Consider the following 17,758-nt stretch of genomic DNA (forward strand, 5'->3'; position numbering starts at 1 on the left):
ATGCTAAACACGTCAATGATTGTGCAATTGGAATTAAGCAAGGGTCAAAAAGCCTCAAGGCCCTCAAACCATTGACCCAAAATGATATTAGAGATTCATATTTTCTTATAGATTAGCTGATCAAATGATGTGTGCCCATTACATGGCCTATTATGATAAGATATTAATTTAATTGACACATTAACTACCATACAATTTGGTCAAGAAATGTAATTCATCTACATGTTAATAATTATAAACCCCCTAGTTAGAGATAAAATCTCTCATAACCTCCACCCAAAATCTAACTCTCTTATAACCCCCAATCTTACACTTAATATTTTCCTAAACCCCCTAGTCAACTTTGACTCCCCATATTTTAATTTTCCAGTTTTACCCCTTTTGTTTTATTTTCATTTTCAGCCAACTAATACTCTCTCTCTCTCTCTCTCTCTCTCTCTCTCTCTCTCTCTCTCTCTCTCGGTCTCTCCTATCTGTTGCCTCTCTCCCCTCTGCGTCTCTCTCTCTCCCCGCTGCTGTCGCCGGCGTGTGCGCCGCCGTCTGGCGACGGTTGCCGGCGAGACCGGTCCCATCACACTCGCCTCTCCTTCCTCTTCCTCCCTATGCCCTCCACGTGCCGTGAAACTAAACATCGACGCCAGATCGGGTCTAAGCAGATCTGAGCTCTCTCGCCGGCGATCCGTCAATTCCGGCGGCGACGAGGTGTCGGACCGGTTGGGTTCTTCTCGCCTCTTCCTCTTCAGTCTCTCCATGCCATTTCCTCACTCCGACCACCACTGGGCACGGCTTTTGCGAAGCTACAAAGCTGCGGCTTCTCCGACGGTTTTTGGGCCGATTCCGGTGGTGTTTTCTGTCGATCCAGGTATCAATCTTTGTCCCCTCGACCTGCTCTTGCTATTGGTTGGGTTGTTTTAACTCAAATCTTGGTTTTCAGGTTGGTTTGCCGCTGCAACCGCTAGATCCGCCACTTGTGGCGGCGGGTTGGGTGTTTTTTTTTGCTGTTCAGCCTCCCCCGAATCCTAAAAGCTCAATTCGAGGTCCGAGAATATTTTTGGGTGAGTTCTGTAATTTTCTGTGTGTTGATTGGGGCTGGGCAGCCACCATGTGTAGTGGTCACCGCCCGACTCGGCCGTTGAACGATCAATTTTATGAACCCTGTTTGATTTGTTGAACTGTCTGGTCTTAAACAGGTACCTCGGCGATTAAAAAGTGCAACTGAATTCAACAAATTCAGTTTCAGTTTCTAGCTTAATTAGTGTAACTGTGTAAATTCAGTTTCAGTTCTAGAAAATTTAGTTTTACTTTCTGAAAATTCAGTTTCACCCCAAATTCAGTTCTAGCTTAATTATGTTAATCGGATAGAAATGTGGGTTTTTTAATTGATTTATAAGTATATACAAATTTACTTAATTTATTGATTAAACAGTTTCAGTTCGTGAAACAGTTTTAGTTCTTGAAACAGTTTCAGTTCTTGAAACAGTTTCAGTTCGTGAAACATGAGTTTTAAATGAACTTTGAATGAAATTATGGTTCTGAAATATGATGAATCAAATTTGCAGGTAGAAACAGATCGAGGCAGTGGCGACTGTCGTGGACTCGTCGCGCGTGAGGTGATCAGACGACGTTGTATTGTTGGCTACTCCTCTCATCTCAATGACTTGTTGTATTGTTGGTTTTTTTTTTTGATAAGGTTGCTGTGTTCTTTTTAGTGAAACGGAATTCAGTAAAGGTGTAACTGTTTTAGTGAAGTGTAATTGTTTTAGTAAAGGTGTAATTGTTTTTTAATTAAGGTGTAATTGCATTTTAGTCGAGGTGTAATTGTTTCATCACTTTATTCAGTTTCAGTAAGTGAATTCATAACTGAATTCTTCAATTTAGTGTAACTGAATTTCTGAAATTCAATTTCAGTGTAATTGAATTCTTGAAAATTTTTTAAATTCAGTTTTAGTGTAATAAAATTCAATTTCAGTGTTTGATTTTAGTTTTAGTGAAATATTGAGTTTTAGCAAAAACTTCAATTCTAAAAATAAAAATAAAAACAGTTTCACCAAAATACAGTTACAGTGACGTCAGCATGTGTCAGCATGTATCAGCGCGCGTCAGCATGCGTCAGCGCGCGTCAGAAGGGTAATTTAGGATTATAAGTTTTAGGGAGTTTTGAAAGAGTTTCTAGATGGGTGGGGGTTTAGACAAATTTTTTTGGTGAGTAGGGTGTTTAAAATTAGGCACTATTTCTCATCGCGCAAGCTGTGTTAATTAAATACTCTTTTCAAACTTGCATTCTCATCTCCATGACTTGAGTTGATTTAATTGTGTCAACGGGATGACACCTTTTTTGGCCACTGAACGGGATGACACCTCGAGTCTAAAGAAGTATTTAGAAAAATTTTACAATAAAACCACCCCATGTTGTGGGGTTATATTTTTTACCTTTGAATGTTGACGGGTTCACATTTTACCTCATAGAATATAGATTTTTCACTTTTAGATTTGGATGTATTAAAAGGAATTAATGAATGCATTCTAGATGTTCTCTTATTCAACATATATATATCCTGCTCAACAGTTCTTATGGCACCAAGTAGGGAATGCAAGGCTTTCCTTAATCTGAATTTATGGTGAGAAGTTAATCAGTTATCTTATATTCATAATGAATTAATCATCATAAGACTCATCAAGAACCCTCCATCAATAGTGCGACAAATGGAATGTCAGAATAATAACAATCCCCTTATTAATTGAGACAGTAAGTGAGACTCAAAACTTAGATACATTGAATACGTTCATAGTACAAATACATAGACAATAACAATGAAAAACATAAAATAAGCTATTAACATTCCTCAGTTGAATAATTTAAGCCATCTTCTGACTCCAAAACATATATATTGGGAATAGAATTTCAGGTCATATTAAATAGTAATGGTAACTCTCACACCAGAAGATGACTTTATTCCCTATCCTATGGATTAGAAATTTGTTCCAAATAATGAAATAATATTAGGCGCATTAAGTGTGACTAAGATTTCCCCAATAATCTAAGCCAATGTTTGCTAATCCCTAATGTGTGGACACAAGTTAAGACAAATGGTAGGAAATAAGGGAAGCAACCATGTTCATTTATACATCAGAATTTTATATAAGCCCCGCCGTATGACCCGGCTGTGTACTAATTTAACGCTCATGGCTGAGTTTTGGGTCGCGACTTTGTACTCACGGGGTCGACTCCACTCCTCTTATCGAAGCTTGACCACTTCATATTTTCCTCATTCCAATGCTTGAATGTTCAATGTGTTTAGAGTTAATTCCATATCGTTTATAAAATATATCATATTTTGAACTTTTTTTCTTATTTTTAATTGATTTTGGATTGATAGTCTATTTGGCACTGCTTTTACATATAGTCAAAAACACCATTTTATTTTGAAGCTTCTGGATTAAAAGTTATTTATAAGGTATAAAAGCACGTATCAAGAGCTTCTTTAGAAGTGCTTCCAAGTGTAGTTTTTGGAAGCACTTGATTTTTAACAAACAAAAATTTATAAAAAAGCTTGGTATTGAGTAAAAGTGTTTTCTATATAAGCATTTAAAATATGGTGTCAAAGTAAACAATATGTGAGATGTGGAGTGTGTTGTCTCACATTAAAAAATTATAGTCTTGTGTAAGTGCTTATTAGGGTTTTAAGTCTCTCTTCTTATAGTCAATTAGTTTTAAATTAAATACTCTAATTTTTTTCATGGTATCCAATTGAGTTTAGTAAATTGACACCACACGTGAGATGCATTCAAAGTAAATTCAATATCGAAAATGTAAAGCTAGTTGGATACTCGATCTTAACTTTTATTCTTTCTCTCTCTCTCTTTCTTTTGGTCTGATTAATTACATACTAAAAAGCGTAAGATGCAAGTGACAAAGCATGCACGTGGTGTTACAGCTTAGATTAGCTTTTCAATGGGATTCCAGTACATATTTTAATGTTTATGATTTAATAACTTGTGGAAGCATCATTTTCAATAATATGATACTTAAATTAAAGTATGTGTGTGTGTTTAATTGGTCAAATTGGCTTTAAGTAATGAGTAAGGAATGGTGTTTACAGAGGCTAGAGAAACCAGGACAAAGGCTAAAATCCAGGAATCCACTGCCCCCACCTGAGTATCCCAGCTCTCCCTATTGTGGTGTTATGGGCCAAAAGATTTTCCCATGTTACAAAAAGCTCTTTGCTATGCAATTATTGTTTATTTCTTTTTTGGAATTGTTGTGTAGTCCAATCTCCAACAGCACATGAGACTGGAGAAAATGAAATTTTAACTGTTTTTCTCACCAGCTTGGTAAAGTAAAATTTTGACTCTTTTGATGATTTGCATGTCATTTTGGTGACATATAGGGTTTTGGGAAGGACGTACTGTCATCATTCTTTTATCTATACATGGTGAGAAACTAATATAAACCAGTTGTATATATATGTGGACAACGCATTTCTTATACTTATTGATCATGTAAGAGATTCGTAGGGTATGAAACAGATGTACGTAAATTGTTTTTTATGAAGGACTCTGTTTACCATAATTAACCTTAGGTAATATGCATTGGAAACCTGGGTACGTATCAGCCTTTTAGAATCATACAAAAATGTACGAAAATTACACTCATGAGTCCTGAGCTAGCTATATCATTCAAGCGATCGACATTGTCACTAGGTGAAAAATAATTGAACCTAGCTATCGTAACAAAAAACAAAAAAACTTGAGCTAAGGTTGAATTCAACGAACAATGCAATAACAGACCAGACCAGCTGAATCTATCGAAATTGTCAAAGAATGGAATCTATATATGGGCCTTTAATTTCCTTATCTAGTTGTTGTACTTGACGTTCAAGAAGACAAGAACTCAACAGCTTTTAACGTATATAATCTGGTCTACAAATTCAGACTTTTCTTGGTTCTTGTGGTAAATATATTTAGACGTTAGTTGGTTTTACTTTTACCCTGTGAGTAGTGTCACAATCACAATTGCCTGCCATGAAAGAAAGGAGAGTGGAAATTAAATACATGATACGTTCACTGGGGGGAAGAAAAGTAGATTGCTTGCTGCTCAGCACAAGTGATTAAGTTCATCAGATATATATGGTTCCTATTTATGGAACACTCCAAGGTCTCAATTATATATGTTTCTTACCTTATGAGAAATTTATTAGTTCCTTTATGGAGAAATTCTTCGATGGAGCATGTCTGTATATATACGGCCCCCTCTCACAAACATTAGTGTGCCGGCCTCCTATATATTATTCACACCATTTCATCATTCACAAGTTCATCATTTTTAATTTAGTGATTTGTAAGTCGATCACACTCACAGCTAGTGTTGTGAACAAATTTCATGTTCTCTTATAATAAGTAGCACAACATGCAAATAATTTAGAAACAAAAATGTTTTGTTGTAATGGTTCTTCCGTCTAATATGTTAGAATGCTTGTATTCATAAAAGTGAAAAATGTTGGAGGACACCAAAAAATTATGACAGCTAAAAATAAGAATAAAAACATGCGAATGCATCATGCAAATGGTACGTTGTTGTGATCTTTTAGTGAAAAGAACAATTTTTGGTACAAAATTCTTTCACTAAGAATAAGAGTGCTTTAGCCATGGCCTCCAACCCATCTTTGTAGTAAGCTCCAACTATATTCACCAACTCGTCCCTCTCGCCTTTTTTTTTTTTGCCAAAGTCCCTCACGCCTTAATTTCCATTATTTGCTTGTCAAGATTGTTGTTCGGTCTTCCCCACTTCAAGAGACCCATTAAGGTATATATTAAGGATAAATTACCAAAATGCCACGTAGATAAGTAGTTACTCCTTGTTATATTAGTTATAATCAATTTTACCTAACTAGGGGTTTTTTGTTGATTGGTTGCATGAAGTTAGCGAAGATCGTGTATTGTCTACATACACAAGCTTGTAATTGTTTTTTGATTAATAAGAAAAGTCCAAACTCCATTACCTACCAAGTATCGCCCAACTAGATTAAAATACTATGTAAAACACTAACGATTAGTATTTTGAAAAAAAAAAAAAAAAAAAAAAAAAAAATCTTCTTCGTGCCTTTGTTGCATCATTTCAGTGGACCTGCTCAACACTCCAAGCAACCTCTCATAGTTGAGTCAATTTTAAATGTCAAAAAATAAATATTTGTAGAAAAAAGACATTTTATTTTAATCGTATATATTGAATAGAACAAATTGTGCATCACAGTTCATGTTTGGGAGAATGAAGCTCCACCATGGGTGGAGCCTATGACTTGTAATACTTCTTTTATTGGTTATCAAAAAATAAAATAAAAAACAAATTGTGCATGAAAATGTCTATCTATTTCATTGAGGTATTCCCTAACTAATTAAAGAAACAATTACTTAAACATTAATTAGAGTTTTATTCCAAAAGCTAGAGAAAATGCTAATTTATGAATAGGGAGTTTTGGTGGCATTCATTGTTTAGTCATTGTATCAGACTCTCCGCTTTGGTGGATACAAATTGACCTTTTGAAAGTCACTAGTTTTGGTCATCTTCCAAAACCAGCTATGGCCCCAATTGGCCCAACCTCCACCTTCAACCGTCCAAGTGTCCAACTCTTCCTACTCTCAAGTAGCTGTTACCTGCTTTTAACATAAAGAAAAAGACGAATGCTTTGGAGCGTTTCAACCCATCTTACTCTTTGACTGAAGAAAAAGATGGACCTTAAAGACTAAAACTTTAGGAGTAAAAGGAGCTAGCTTTTGTTAATCCTAATCTTAAAGCAGACCCTAGACCTTTCGATCTTGGATTAATTTATTTAAAACGGATCACCTACTCTTTTATTGATTAATGTTCTTTTCTTATAAAGGCCAAAGGGGTTAGTAAAGCTATCGTCACATAATTAAGGAATGTTGGAAAAGGTAAGGAAAAAAAAACACAAGTGAAAAGAGTTTGGGAAAGATGGGTTTTAATGTGGGAAAATTCAACCGATGCTTATGAATTACAAACATATTTTTAGTTATAAAATGTAGACAAATTCATCTTTTTATTAATATGGTATAAGTTTTTCTATTTTTAAATTTGTTTGTATCACATACCATATTCGTATGATACAAAATTAAAAAGATTCTTTAATGTATTCATATGGTGAAGATTGCATTGGATTGTGGATTAATGAAGTAGCTTCCGTGGCTCAGTGAAGGACCAAAACCAGAGCCGAATAAGGATTGGTGTCAAGAAATACAATCAATGCCAAATCTACATCTTGCTTTGGCATTTCACAAAAGTTACAAAAAGAGGTACAAAAGTTACAAAAAGAGGTATGGTGGTCCTCTGGAGCCTGTCCACCATCGGAATGAGGGAAACTTGGAGCTACCAGAATGATGGCAGACTTGTTTTGCACTGTGCTTAATTGCTTACCATAATGTTTGGGTCCTCTCAAGAATCTCATGAATTCAATTGTGTATTTACTTGATCCTCATCGATAACCTAAACATTGTACCATGTTAATAAATGTGTCTCGTTTATTACCCAAGGGCAAGGGCAAGCTCAATTATCAGTACCTAAATTTGGAGGTGCACCTTGCTACCTGCGTACATATTTATACAGGAGAGATCCGAATTTATTACCTGCCAGTCAAGATTCAAATTGTGTAGCACTAAATGAGACCAAAATTTCAAAACCCCAATAATGATAATGATATAGCTAAAAGAAATGACAAAAAAAAAAAAAAAAAAGAATGATATTGCTGTGATGAGATGAACGAAAATGTTCAAGGGCAAACGTCGGCATTACGCAGTGTATATAAGCATTCAAACGTCTAGTGTTATTGGCCAAAAAAACAAAAAATGTCTAGTGCTAAGTGTATAGATATTCACTCACAAGCTATAATACAATCGTCCACATTGTATTTTTTTAGTAATTGAGAGTATTTTGGATCAATTTTTGCTCACTAGACTAGCTAATTCCTTGGACCAGTCAAAGACAGATAATCCACGCCGGATCTAGGGGATTTACGAAAGATTTTATCTCCCTTGCTGCCTGACTCCAAAAGTCGAATTGAAGACTCGAACTCGGGTGTCTAGATTTACAACTATACCCTCAAACTAACTTTCAATACTTTAGAGTTCAAACGTCCACACTTGAATCCACGTAATACTATGGAATTGATATTCTTTTCTTATTTTATACAAGTGTATTTTATATATGTAAAATATGTGTGTTGAACATTCGGACGCTCCCTCACAATCTGCTGTACAAATGTCTGCACTTGAACCAGGTTGATGCTATTTAAATTGATATTCTTTTCTATTTTATGCAAAAAAATCTTTACATACGTAAGAAACGCAAAAAAAACTTCACATACATAAGAAACGCAATCAGTAACGGTATGTGATACATATATTATTCTAAATTTATACGGCAAAATAGCATGTAGCTGTAGGAGACTAGCTGAATAATCTATTCTACTCAAGCGTTACTACCAGTAATATAATAATAACAATGGAGAATTGGAGAGCACATAAAATAAACACAAAGGGTTTGTAAAGTCAATCTAAGAGAGTTTCTGTAACTCCCCAACTCCACCTACATGTCTTGTAGCAAAGATGCTATTCGCCTCCCACCTCTATAATTTGTTTCTTAAACGTGAGCGAGGTAGAGAGAGAGAGGGAACAAAATAACAACGGTGAGTGCATTTAATCATTTCAGAAGCCCTTAATTTATAGCTGCAGCAGATCAGCTGCAAAGTTTACAGAGCATATTGGTACCAAAGCTAGCTGTGTATTCCCAGCCACCACTTTTTTTTATTTTTTTGTTTCCCCAAATCTCCATCACATGGCCTTCTCTGTTGTTTTTGTTATTACTCTGAAACAGCATCATGATCATCATAAAATCTCATGACGACTTGTCTCTCTATTATGTTTTTGTTTAGGAGAGAGATGCGGGATCAGTCTGCAGCAAAATCATGAGGTCCCAAAGTCACTATACTAGTCCCTGTTTATGGTGTCAAATTGTTCAACTCCTTCTTCTTGTTGAAGTTCAACACTCTATTGCGCTGAACACAGATGGTGTTCTGCTTCTCTCCTTCAAGTACTCCATCCTGAAAGACCCTCAAAGCGTCCTCGAGTCATGGACTTACCACGACGACACTCCATGTTCATGGAGAGGAGTTACATGTACGAGTATCGCAGCAGATTCGAACCCTCGAGTGATTGGCCTAACTCTCACCGACTCTCAGCTCTTGGGTTCGATCCCTGCCAATCTCGGCATGATCCAACACCTCCAAGTCCTCGATCTCTCCAACAATTCTCTCAATGGGTCTCTCCCTCTGTCACTCTTCAACGCCTCCGAGCTTCGAGTTCTTGATTTGTCCAACAATTTGGTCTCCGGTGAGCTGCCGGACACCGTGTCCCAGCTCACCAACCTCCAGGTCCTCAACATCTCCGACAATGCCTTGGCGGGAAACATACCTGCCACTCTCACTTCTCTGCACAAACTAACCGTCATTTCCTTGAAGAATAACTACTTGTCTGGTGGTTTACCAAGTGGGTTCGAATTCAAAGCAGTGGAGGTTTTAGATCTGTCTTCGAATCTGATCAACGGCTCTCTGCCTTCTGATTTCGGCGGTGACAGACTGCATTACTTCAACGTCTCTCACAACGGAATTTCCGGGAAAATCCCACCCAACTTTGCCGACAAAATCCCAGCGGAAGCCACCATCGACCTCTCCTTCAACAACCTCACAGGTCAAATCCCGGAATCTCCAGTTTTATTAAACCAAGAAACGGGGTCGTTTTCGGGGAATCCTGATCTCTGCGGCGAACCGACTAAGAACCCTTGTCCTATTCCTTCTTCACCACCAAATGTCGCTGTCTCTGCTCCTAATTCTCCTCCAGCATTTGCTGCAATTCCCAAAACGGTAAATTCTTCAAACCCAGAAGCCATCTCGCCGAAATCGGCAAATGGGTCTCGGAAACAGAGCCAAACCGGGCTCCGACCGGCGGCTATAGTGGGTATCGTAGCTGGTGATCTTGCAGGGGTTGGGATTCTCGTACTGATTTTCTTGTACATATTCCGATTAAAGAAAAAGAAGAAAAAGGACGCAGAGTCTACTCTAAAAAAAGACTCCAATCCGACGGTAACGGATTGGTCTTCGTGTTCATCAGAATCAAGAGGGTTCACCAGGTGGTCTTGCTTGAGAAGCAACAGAGGTGAACCAGAGGAACAGAGTTCAGACACCACCGCCTCCGACACCGAAGAACAACAACATCAAAAGGACCAAAACGGTCTTGAAAACAAACGGTCACAAGAGCAGGAACAGAGCAAAGGCGGGACCTTGGTGACCGTCGATGGCGAGAAGGAGCTCGAGCTCGAGACGCTGCTCAAGGCTTCGGCTTACATTCTGGGCGCCACCGGCTCGAGCATAATGTACAAGGCGGTGCTCGAAGATGGGACTACTCTGGCGGTTCGGAGGATCGGCGAGCACAGCGTGGACCGGTTCAAGGACTTCGAGAACCAAATCCGGCTCGTGGCCAAGTTGGTCCACCCCAACCTGGTTCGCATTCGTGGGTTCTATTGGGGGGTCGATGAGAAGCTCATCATCTATGACTTCGTTCCCAATGGCAGCCTCGCCAACGCTCGTTACAGTGAGTCCTCTCTCTCTCTTGCTTTCTCTCTCTAGCTCTGTCTCTGTTCACTACTTCACTGTGTGTGTAAGTATGCGCACGTTAGCATAATGGTATGGATTTTTGCTAAATTGCGCTGGAGGGCATTGACGGTGGAGTAGGTGTAATTGTAGCATTGTTTTTAATGCATGGGAAAGTCAAACCATCTGTGGTGGTGATGGTCTTTACTGAAAGCGATGCTCATGAGTCGTACCAATAATTTGGAACACATAGTATAGGCCATGTTTTCTTGCTTGGGTCACTTTCTTTGTCTCCTTTTTGTTTAATTATTGACACTTGGATTATTATTGGATAGTAATTTCGAACTTGTGGCACGGAATGGAACTAATTTTAGGCTCTGAAATTTTCAGGGAAAGTGGGCTCGTCACCTTGTCATTTACCATGGGAAGCAAGGCTCAAGATAGCAAAAGGAGTGGCCCGTGGGCTGGGCTACCTCCATGAGAAGAAGCATGTCCACGGAAATCTCAAGCCCACCAACATTCTCTTGGACACCGACATGGAGCCCAAGATTGGTGATTTTGGGCTCGAGAGATTTCTGTCTGGCGAGACTAGTTACAAAATTGGAAGCTCAACTCGAAATTTTGGAAGCAAGAGATCAATGGCGTCGCGCGATAGTTTCCAAGACTTTGTGACCGGGCCCAGTCCGAGCCCAAGCCCGAGTTCGATGGGTGTGTCGCCTTACCTTGCCCCTGAGTCACTTCGAACCCTAAAGCCCAATCCAAAGTGGGATGTGTACTCATTTGGGATCATATTGCTTGAGCTACTAACTGGGAAAGTTGTGATTGTGGATGAGTCAGGCCAGGGTCTTGGGCTTGGGGTCGATGATTCGAGTCGGGCTTTCAGGATGGCGGATATGACAATTAGAGGCGAGTTGGAGGGCAAAGAGGAGGCCTTGTTAGCTCTTTTCAAGTTAGGGTACAGTTGCGCATCACCTGTCCCACAGAAGAGACCACCAATGAAAGAAGCCCTACAAGTCCTTGAAAAATTCCCATCTTCGCCTTCATCATCATATTATTATGGCCACTAATGACATATTTTGTACCCTTAATTCATGTAGAGAGATGTATGTATGATTGACTCATAGTTTTTTATTCATCTCAAGTCTTTGTAGTTGGTTCATCCTTGCAATTTTTTGGGTATGAATCCATCAGTTTTTGAGATTGGTCTTCGTGTGTCAAGTATTGGTTGGCTCTCACCCACAAAAAAGTATCGGTCGGCTAATAATGTCCAAATAGTCAATAGAAATTGCACATTTATATTTGTTGGGTCATTGATTAGTTTTTTGTCGTTGAATATTATTGGGTATGCATTATATCTTGATATCATAGTACCATCATTGTCATCATATGAGTAAAGAATTTATTAAGTTATAGATCAATGTGTCAATTAATGATGTGGATGCTGCTCATTTAACATCAAAAGGTCCGAGGTTTGATGGCGACTCTAGATAAATGATGATGTTTCATTCATTATCCTATATAAACATGTCATTCTTTTGAGCGATTATGATTTGTTCTACTGATTCTTTAAAAGGATATTAAAATGTGTCGGTTTAAGATTTAGAGTTTAAGTTTTTAACTCTAAATTTTGAATAGTTTTACTTGTAATTTGGATGTGAGATAACATGCTATTCTATAAAGGAATTCTGCTTACATAATGAAGCGTTTGAACGATGCTTACTAATCGTTCAACTGGTACTTTCAAATATGTCAAAATGCGCCCGTTTAAGACTTAGAGTTTAAATTTTAACTCTAGATAAGAAACAATTTCTCTCGTTTTTGGGTGCACTATATGAGTTGTGCATCTTAAGTGATTAACTTGCTAGAAAACTAGGTACAAATCTTGGCGGCAGTACCAATGGTGTCTATGAACCACAATATGGCATGGGATCCTATGCAAAATGACAAAATATCCATACTTATGCCATTTTGTGGCTTGCATGCATGTCGTCATCTCTTAATTGACAAAATTATAAATTTGCCCTTAACTACAAACTATAAGAAATCACATGGATTTAATTGAAATTTTTTAATGCATATTGACTAAATTAAAAATTATTCAAACTATAAGAACCAAAAGTGTAATTTGACATTTATTTTTTTATTGAAGTTGCTACTAAGCTAGACCCGAGTGTCAGCTAATGACTCGAGTTGGCACTTGTTATAGCCAAAAAAATGTATTGGCCACTTGGACGACCAAGATTGACTACAACGCGCCTCGCCGTTAATGAAGGTGAGGTTTCAGACCTTTTGACATGAATGCGGGCATGTTATTATTTGGCTTGGATTAGCCGGAATAGAAAGTGATCGATGAAAAGAGAAAAATAAAATGTATTGCACCTAATAGAAAATTTAACTTTTAGCAAGTGATTGTATGATAAGAAAATGAACGGAAAACTTATATATATTCTTTTCTTGCATATGAAAAAATAAATAAATAAAAATAACTTTAACCATGAACAACCAAGCGAAATAAAAAAGCAACAAGAAATAATTGAAAACGAAGAAAATATGACATTAATAGGAAATCGATACTAAGAAGCGTTTTTGGCAGAGCTACAAGACAAGGGAATTGAAATAAACATAAAAGGAAATCAACGACACTACAAATAAATCCTTAAAAGACAAAGACAATGTAAACTAAAATGCTGTTGGGTTGATTTGATTTGTTGATTGTTGGAGGGGTTGCTTGTAGCGATCTGGAAAGGTTTTGTGAGCTTCTATTTATAGTAGTTCAATTGCTTAGTCTCCAAGTCTTTCAATAAGATGCAACTACGTGTATGATTAAAATAACTTGTTTTTGAATGTTGTACAGCTGTCCATGAGCTGATCAGTAAGTCTTAGAATTAATTATCTGGTGAAATTGTGTGATGTCCAGCGAAGGACATGGAAGATGGCCAGCCGAGAGCCTTTCAATATAGTTTAGTAATGCTTTGATTCAATTATGGAAGGCTGGTCGACAGCTTTATACTGCAATTGCACATTTTGCACTAATGCAAAGGAAACCAATTTGAATCCAAACATCATTATTCATGTGGGCCCATCACTCATTTTGGGAGGGGTACAAACAGCACTATAGTCCCTTTTGCCCCGATCCCCCACCCCAAGTTCATCATAGTTTAAGCAATTATTTCATTCTTTCATGTGTTTTTGGGCCTTGATTCATGTTTTTTTGTTGATGGTTAATTTCTCCCGTGACAATGGTGGAATCAATTACAAATGAAAAGAATGGTCAATTTCAAAGCATAATTAAGCAAAACAGCCCAAATTAACCTTTGCTTTAAGGTGTCCCTATTTACACCCAAACATTTAATTATCATCCCCAACGGCCAAAGAAAATTTCCAAAATTTTTCTCATTTACCCCTATCATTAGTGTTATTATTGTAATTCTTTGACACTTAGAAAATTCAGAAAAATGAAAGAAAAAGATTTGCATATTGGGTGTAGTAATCAAAAGTTGGGGGTGTGAATAACAATATTGTTACACACTAGCCACTTCGGAGTTTTGAATGCATATTAATATTGGGCTCTAACACAGCGAATGGGCTTTCTTTCTTTAAAAGATTCCCACAATAAACCCAGAAATAAATTCAGACAAGCGGTTTGGTCCGACAGCGAGTCAGCCATTTTTGAATTTAAAAAGATCCCGCTCCCCTCAGTCCCTCGCATTTTCAAACCCCACCCTCTCTCTCTCTCTCTCTCTCTCTCTCTCTCTCTCTCTCTCTCTCTCTCTCTCTCTCTCTCTCTCTCTCTCTCTTTCGCAAGAGAGGCAGAGAGCCGTTTCAAACAACTCATACTCTGAACGCAGAGAGAGGCCTTGAAAAAGCGAAACAAATCGCCGAAATCTCACACACACACTTCGAAATTCAGAAGATGGCGACGAATATCGGCATGATGGACGGGGCGTACTTCGTCGGCCGATCCGAGATCTTGGCCTGGATCAACAACACTCTGCAACTCAATCTCAGCAAAGTCGAAGAGGTTTTGTTTTTTTGTTTTTCCTCCGAAACCCTAACCCTAACCTTTTATCTTTGGGAATTAATTACTTCTTTTTCTATTGGATTTCGCTCATCGATTTTTGGTCCGATCTGTGTGTCTCAGGCTTGTTCCGGTGCTGTTCACTGTCAGCTAATGGACGCGGTTCATACAGGGATTGTTCCGATGCATAAGGTCAACTTCGACGCCAAGAGCGAGTACGAGATGATCCAGAACTACAAGGTCCTTCAAGACGTGTTTAACAAACTCAAAATTACCAAGGTCCTTTTCTCACTTTCTTGTAAAAAAAAATTTATTTAATTATATCAGAAAATTATTTTGATCTGAAAATTTTCTTCAATTTCTATTATCTGATTTATTCAAATGTGATATTGGGAATTTTAGCACATTGAGGTGAGCAAGCTTGTCAAGGGAAGGCCGCTTGATAATTTGGAGTTCATGCAATGGATGAAGCGATACTGTGATTCCGTCAATGGAGGCACCATGAACAGGTAAATTCTAGCCCTAATTTTACTTTGTCTTGAAATTCCCTTTCATTTCAAAAATTGAATTTTTACTAACTGTGTGGGGTTAAACGACATCGCATTTATAATGTTATCTGGTTTTGCATTTTGGTGTGTTTTGAATTACCCAGTGTTTGTAAATGTTTTAGGGCATGCTGAATATATTTAAATCATTCTGCCCTCTTCTATTTTGGAATGTACAATGCAAGTTCTTGTGGACTTTCGTTTTTATTCAATTTGCTGTTTTTGTCAGACACAATATCCAAATCCAACCATTTGTAGATATACCCCCTTGTGTTTGCAAGCACCTTGCTGTTGTTTAGTATTACCTTGGAGATTTATTAGCTTTATTGTGTTTGGCAGAGCTTTGTTAAAGTGTAAGGATTAAAAGGAGGGTTTTGTGTAACAAATCTTATAGTTTTCTTGGTGCTTTATGTGCTTTTAAATAGATAATTTATGAACATCATGGTTGAAATAATCATGTTCAAGTCTGCACTTGTCAATTATAAGCACAAAGTGTCTTCATTGTTACCTATTTCAGCATAAACTTCTTTATTATTTGATGGGTTCATGGGTCCAAAGCAACTGAGGACTAAATTTGTGTATATGATATATCCTTTATTGTCACTGTTAGTTACAATCCTCTGGAAAGGAGAGAGGCTTGCAGAGGTGGGAAAGAAGCAAGCAAGAGAGGTGCCCAATCACAATCATCAGCTAAGGGTACAGCAGCTTCCCAGAGATCTCAGTCCTCTCACAATGCTCGAAGAAATGATGTGCCACCCTCTGTGAACTCTGCAAACCAACCAGGAAAGACCTCAAGACCTTCTTCTAGTGGAGGCCCTCCTCCCCCTGCATATGATGAACAGGTACTTTAAGTCCTTGCATGCGTGAGAGTTCTATCAAAGAATATTGGCATAGTCTAATACTAGTTTCAATGCAGATCACGGAGTTGAAGCTTTCAGTGGATAGCCTTGAGAAGGAGAGGGATTTCTACTTTGGGAAACTCAGGGATATTGAGATACTTTGTCAGAGTCCTGAGATAGAGAACTTAACTGTACTGCATTCTCACTCTATGCTTTTGGCCTTCTTGGGGGTCTCATCAGAATTACCTGATTCTCTCAAAACGATCACAACATGAAGACAAAGTACTAATTGATGGTTTTGATTCTTTATACAGGTTGTTGCTGCTATACAGAAGATTCTCTATGCTACGGATGGTGATGATGCATCAGTGATGGCAGAAGCTCAAGCCATGTTGTCTGCCCCCTCAAAGGAAGTAGGGCCCTTGAGTCCGATTGCTGAGGCTTCAGATGAGAAAGCGAGTTCAGAGACTCAGAAGAGGAAAAACATTCTGAACCTTGATGTTGATGCTGCCGGCATTACAACATTGTCTCCGAGGCAAAGGATTTCTGATGCTTCCGATGTCCATTGTAGTGGGTCACCCCTTATGACTTACTGATCTTCTTATTTGGAGGTTGTAATTCTCTTAGTTCCATCTTTACCAAAACAGTTATCCATATATTTTTGGCTCTTTTATATGTCAAAACCCAATATGTAGTTGAACAAGCAATAGTAGGGAGACATGGGATATTCATACTTTGTTGTATTGAGAGTGTCTCCTGCTTTTATGTTGTAAGAAGAGATATAAGAATGAAATGGTTTCATTTTGCTCCAGGAAATTTACAGTTGTTTTGGCCATTGTTCTCATACGGTGGAACTTCATTTGAAACACCTTTCATTTAAGATTAGAGCTATTTTTTTAGGTGTCACATGAAGCCACCTTTGGCTTTGGGTAATCGGGTTCAAGTATACTTCTTGCACCCTTAAAAGTTAAGGTAGATGGTAAGTTAGAAGATTCAAATCCCTAACAAACAGCAAATGCATGAGTTATTATTATAAGGCATATTAAGCAGAGGCAATCAAAAGGAAGAAAATGACGATTTGCATGCTAAGTTAGAAATTAAAGCCCTAGCCCCTAGGATATATCTAATAAAAGAAAATGAAAAGGGTCCTAACATCTAATAGGGTAACTTGTGGATGTGTTGACATTGACCATTTGACCATTTGAAGCCAAAGGCCGGAAGGCCCTCCTCCTACGGCTAAGTAATCGTCCCTTGAAGACTAGGTAAACACCAAACTATGAGAGAGAGGTGTAATAAATACTTCACCACCCCAAAAGAAGCAGAGCGAGTTTATTACCATCACCTTCAAAATGAATGCACAAGCCATCAAGGTACCATTCCCATTCTTATTATTTCTTTTTAGTTGTTTTACGTAGGAAAATTACTTGTTCTTATCATTCTTCATTTTTCTAAATCAAACTTTTGAAATTCATTCAGGAAATTAAGGCAATAAATGAAGAAAAAAATGCTAGAGAGACAAGTGTGAACACTGTAGACATTCGGTCGTCCGCGGGCCAAGGCCAAGAACAGAGGAATGTGCAGGTGGTTCACCAATCACATCCCTCCGCGAATTCAAAGACCAGCGGCGGAGTCCTGACTGGTGCTGCTGCGGCGGTGGCATCCACCCTTCAGTCCGCCAAGGAAGCCATCTCAAAAAATTAA

General features: G+C 38.1%; 3 protein-coding genes across 4 annotated transcripts; all 3 read left to right on the forward strand.

The window, feature by feature from the left end:
- Positions 1-8,558: 8,558 nt before the first annotated feature.
- Positions 8,559-11,904, forward strand: LOC147284383 (putative LRR receptor-like serine/threonine-protein kinase At4g37250). 2 transcript variants are annotated; one of them, XM_086243037.1, is made up of 3 exons: positions 8,559-8,696; positions 8,943-10,656; positions 11,046-11,904. In XM_086243037.1, exons 2-3 carry the CDS (start codon positions 8,976-8,978, stop codon positions 11,720-11,722), a joined length of 2,358 nt encoding a protein of 785 aa, XP_086099163.1. In that variant the 5' UTR covers positions 8,559-8,696; positions 8,943-8,975; the 3' UTR covers positions 11,723-11,904. The 2 variants fall into 2 exon arrangements, with proteins under 2 accessions (XP_086099163.1, XP_086099162.1); XM_086243036.1 differs by having other exon boundaries at positions 8,595-8,774.
- Positions 11,905-14,496: 2,592 nt separating this feature from the next.
- EB1C (end binding protein 1C) lies at positions 14,497-16,858 on the forward strand. Its single transcript, XM_086244818.1, has 6 exons — positions 14,497-14,676; positions 14,797-14,952; positions 15,076-15,182; positions 15,829-16,060; positions 16,135-16,248; positions 16,372-16,858. Exons 1-6 carry the CDS (start codon positions 14,569-14,571, stop codon positions 16,651-16,653), a joined length of 999 nt encoding a protein of 332 aa, XP_086100944.1. The 5' UTR covers positions 14,497-14,568; the 3' UTR covers positions 16,654-16,858.
- Positions 16,859-17,406: 548 nt separating this feature from the next.
- On the forward strand, positions 17,407-17,758 carry LOC147284385 (uncharacterized). Its single transcript, XM_086245538.1, has 2 exons — positions 17,407-17,427; positions 17,534-17,758. Exons 1-2 carry the CDS (start codon positions 17,407-17,409, stop codon positions 17,756-17,758), a joined length of 246 nt encoding a protein of 81 aa, XP_086101664.1.

The sequence above is a fragment of the Dryas octopetala genome, chromosome 5, assembly GCF_963921425.1.
Source record: "Dryas octopetala chromosome 5, drDryOcto1.1, whole genome shotgun sequence".
Taxonomy (NCBI): domain Eukaryota; kingdom Viridiplantae; phylum Streptophyta; class Magnoliopsida; order Rosales; family Rosaceae; genus Dryas; species Dryas octopetala.

Bases quoted from the DNA above. Each gene is read 5' to 3' on its own strand.
- LOC147284383 (XM_086243037.1), top strand. From the start codon at position 8,976: ATGAGGTCCCAAAGTCACTATACTAGTCCCTGTTTATGGTGTCAAATT. The intron at 10,657-11,045 runs GTGAGTCCTCTC...TGAAATTTTCAG, and splicing joins CCTCGCCAACGCTCGTTACA to GGAAAGTGGGCTCGTCACCT.
- EB1C (XM_086244818.1), top strand. From the start codon at position 14,569: ATGGCGACGAATATCGGCATGATGGACGGGGCGTACTTCGTCGGCCGA. The intron at 14,677-14,796 runs GTTTTGTTTTTT...TGTGTGTCTCAG, and splicing joins ATCTCAGCAAAGTCGAAGAG to GCTTGTTCCGGTGCTGTTCA. The intron at 15,183-15,828 runs GTAAATTCTAGC...TGTCACTGTTAG, and splicing joins AATGGAGGCACCATGAACAG to TTACAATCCTCTGGAAAGGA.
- LOC147284385 (XM_086245538.1), top strand. From the start codon at position 17,407: ATGAATGCACAAGCCATCAAG. The intron at 17,428-17,533 runs GTACCATTCCCA...AAATTCATTCAG, and splicing joins TGAATGCACAAGCCATCAAG to GAAATTAAGGCAATAAATGA.